A 2,049-nucleotide genomic window follows, 5' to 3' on the forward strand; every position below is an offset into this window, starting at 1 on the left:
AGCTTTTTTTAGAGCATCCGAGCAAAAGGAATGAACGGAGAACCATGATCGTCAATGTCTGTCACAGATCTGGCACTGGATGATGATGATGATGATGATAAGGGGTATTTTTTGTTTTAACGCCTTTCTTCGGTTAAAAACAGCCCCAAACAATCCAAATTCAGAAACTCCCGTTTCTGAAATCAAACCAGTGTCGCCGGTAATAACTCACTGTCCTAAAATAGTATGCACTATGTAGTTGAAACTAATTTATCTTTATTTCCCCCTTACCCTTTTATATGAGATTGGCGCCATCTGATTAGTAGAAAAAGGGCATTCAAGACAGTGTCCAATAGTGTGCTACGTGCATACTAACTATGACATGTAACTGTTACAGATAGAGGTTCAAGGAATAAAAGATGTTAGTCTGAGATCTGAGAGCAATGATAATTTTATAAATAATGGTGGGGATGAGTGATGGTGTGGGAGTGTGTTTAAGTTATGTTAGGGTTATTCCTATCTTCCTCTGCTCCAATGAGTCACGAGGGACGTTGAAACTGATTTATCATTACTTTCACAAGGTACTGGACAAAACTGGAAGTGGTCGTATTACAGTTTCTGACTTCCGGCATTTTATGACGACGATGGGAGAGCGCATGACAGTAGAAGAAGCGGAAGAGCTCATAGCTCGATCCACGCAGGACGGAAAAGATTATATAGAATACAGAGGTAGGTGGAAAATAGCTAGACCTAAAACAACCACTTTTACAACAACAACAACAACAACAACAACAACAACAACAACAACAGCAACAGCAACAGCAACAAAAACAAAATCAACAGCAGCAGCAGAAACAGCTGCGACAGCAACAACCATATTAACAGCAACAACATTCGGAGTCTCTCTCAAGTTTTCAAAGAATCGCTTTCGAAAAAGCTTGACATGTTGCGAAACTCAAATATCTTAATACCAATTTTTTTTTCTTCTCAAAACTAGGTACTGAACAGATAGAACTTCCTAATTCTTGGATGCCAAAATACTTCATACTAATATTATAATTTTTAGAAATAACCACTGACTCACAGGGATAAGAAGTTTATGAATAATATTACTTAATTTTTCATCTCGTTTCTCTCTTTCTCTCCTTTCAAAGACCTGGTACAGGCTCGAAGACCTGGTACAGGCTGTCTCAAATTTCTTAACGCCAACTTTCTCAAAAATAGGTACTGATCTGATAGAACTTCCTAATTCTGTGGTGCCAAAATACTTCTTACTAATATTATAATTTTTTTTTAAATAACAACTGGTTCACAGTGATACTTAATACTTACTTACTTACTACCCGTTACGCCATCTGGCTTTTAGGGCAACAACAAAGGATCTCCACTTCTGTCTGTTTTGGGCCATCTTGGTCAACGTCCCTCATGAATGATTCCAGGACTTCGTTTCAGACTCTACTGTGCGTCTCCAGGTCACTTTGGGTTCACAGTGATAGGAAGTTTATAAATAATATTACTTATTTTTCCTCTCGTTTCTCTCTTTCTCTCCTTCCACAGACTTGGTGCAGGCTGTCCAGCACCTTCCCACGTGACAGCAACACGTGGCCGCAGACTTGGCTTGTCTCCGGACGCCCCTCGTGACGTCACAGCCTCCCTTACTTCCTGATCCGGTATATCGCTGTTCCACGTGCACCGCGGGCCGCGCGCACCAGCACCGCAGTGCACCACCGGAGTGCACCACCGTACGTCTGTGACAGTGATGTCGTGCACTCTCCCAAAGGCGGTTTCACCAACGAATTCAGATACACTGCTAATATTTCGCCACTTCCATTCTCGTTATTGTTGTTTTGGTTTTCTTTTTAACCCGTTGTTGTTATTGTTCTTCTTCGCGTTGTTGTTGTTGTTGTTGTTGTTGTTTTCAAGTGGGTTTTTTGTTGTTTTTTTTTTGTTTTTTTGGTTTAGTTTTGTGTTTCAAACGACATGGGCATGATTTTTGTTTGGGGTTTTCTATTTGACACATTTATTTTCATATTTATTAACTTTTTTTGTTAAATTCTCTTCTCTTTTTTT

The 2,049-nt window shown here is 39.8% G+C and overlaps 1 protein-coding gene across 1 annotated transcript; it reads left to right on the forward strand.

Annotated features, from left to right (window-relative positions):
- Nucleotides 1-148: 148 nt before the first annotated feature.
- On the forward strand, nt 149-1,879 carry LOC106013416 (calmodulin). The gene is made up of 2 exons (XM_013089102.2): nt 149-708; nt 1,537-1,879. Exons 1-2 carry the CDS (start codon nt 441-443, stop codon nt 1,569-1,571), a joined length of 303 nt encoding a protein of 100 aa, XP_012944556.1. The 5' UTR covers nt 149-440; the 3' UTR covers nt 1,572-1,879.
- The last annotated feature ends 170 nt before the right edge of the window (nt 1,880-2,049 follow it).

The sequence above is a fragment of the Aplysia californica genome, unplaced genomic scaffold (assembly GCF_000002075.1).
Source record: "Aplysia californica isolate F4 #8 unplaced genomic scaffold, AplCal3.0 scaffold00874, whole genome shotgun sequence".
Taxonomy (NCBI): domain Eukaryota; kingdom Metazoa; phylum Mollusca; class Gastropoda; order Aplysiida; family Aplysiidae; genus Aplysia; species Aplysia californica.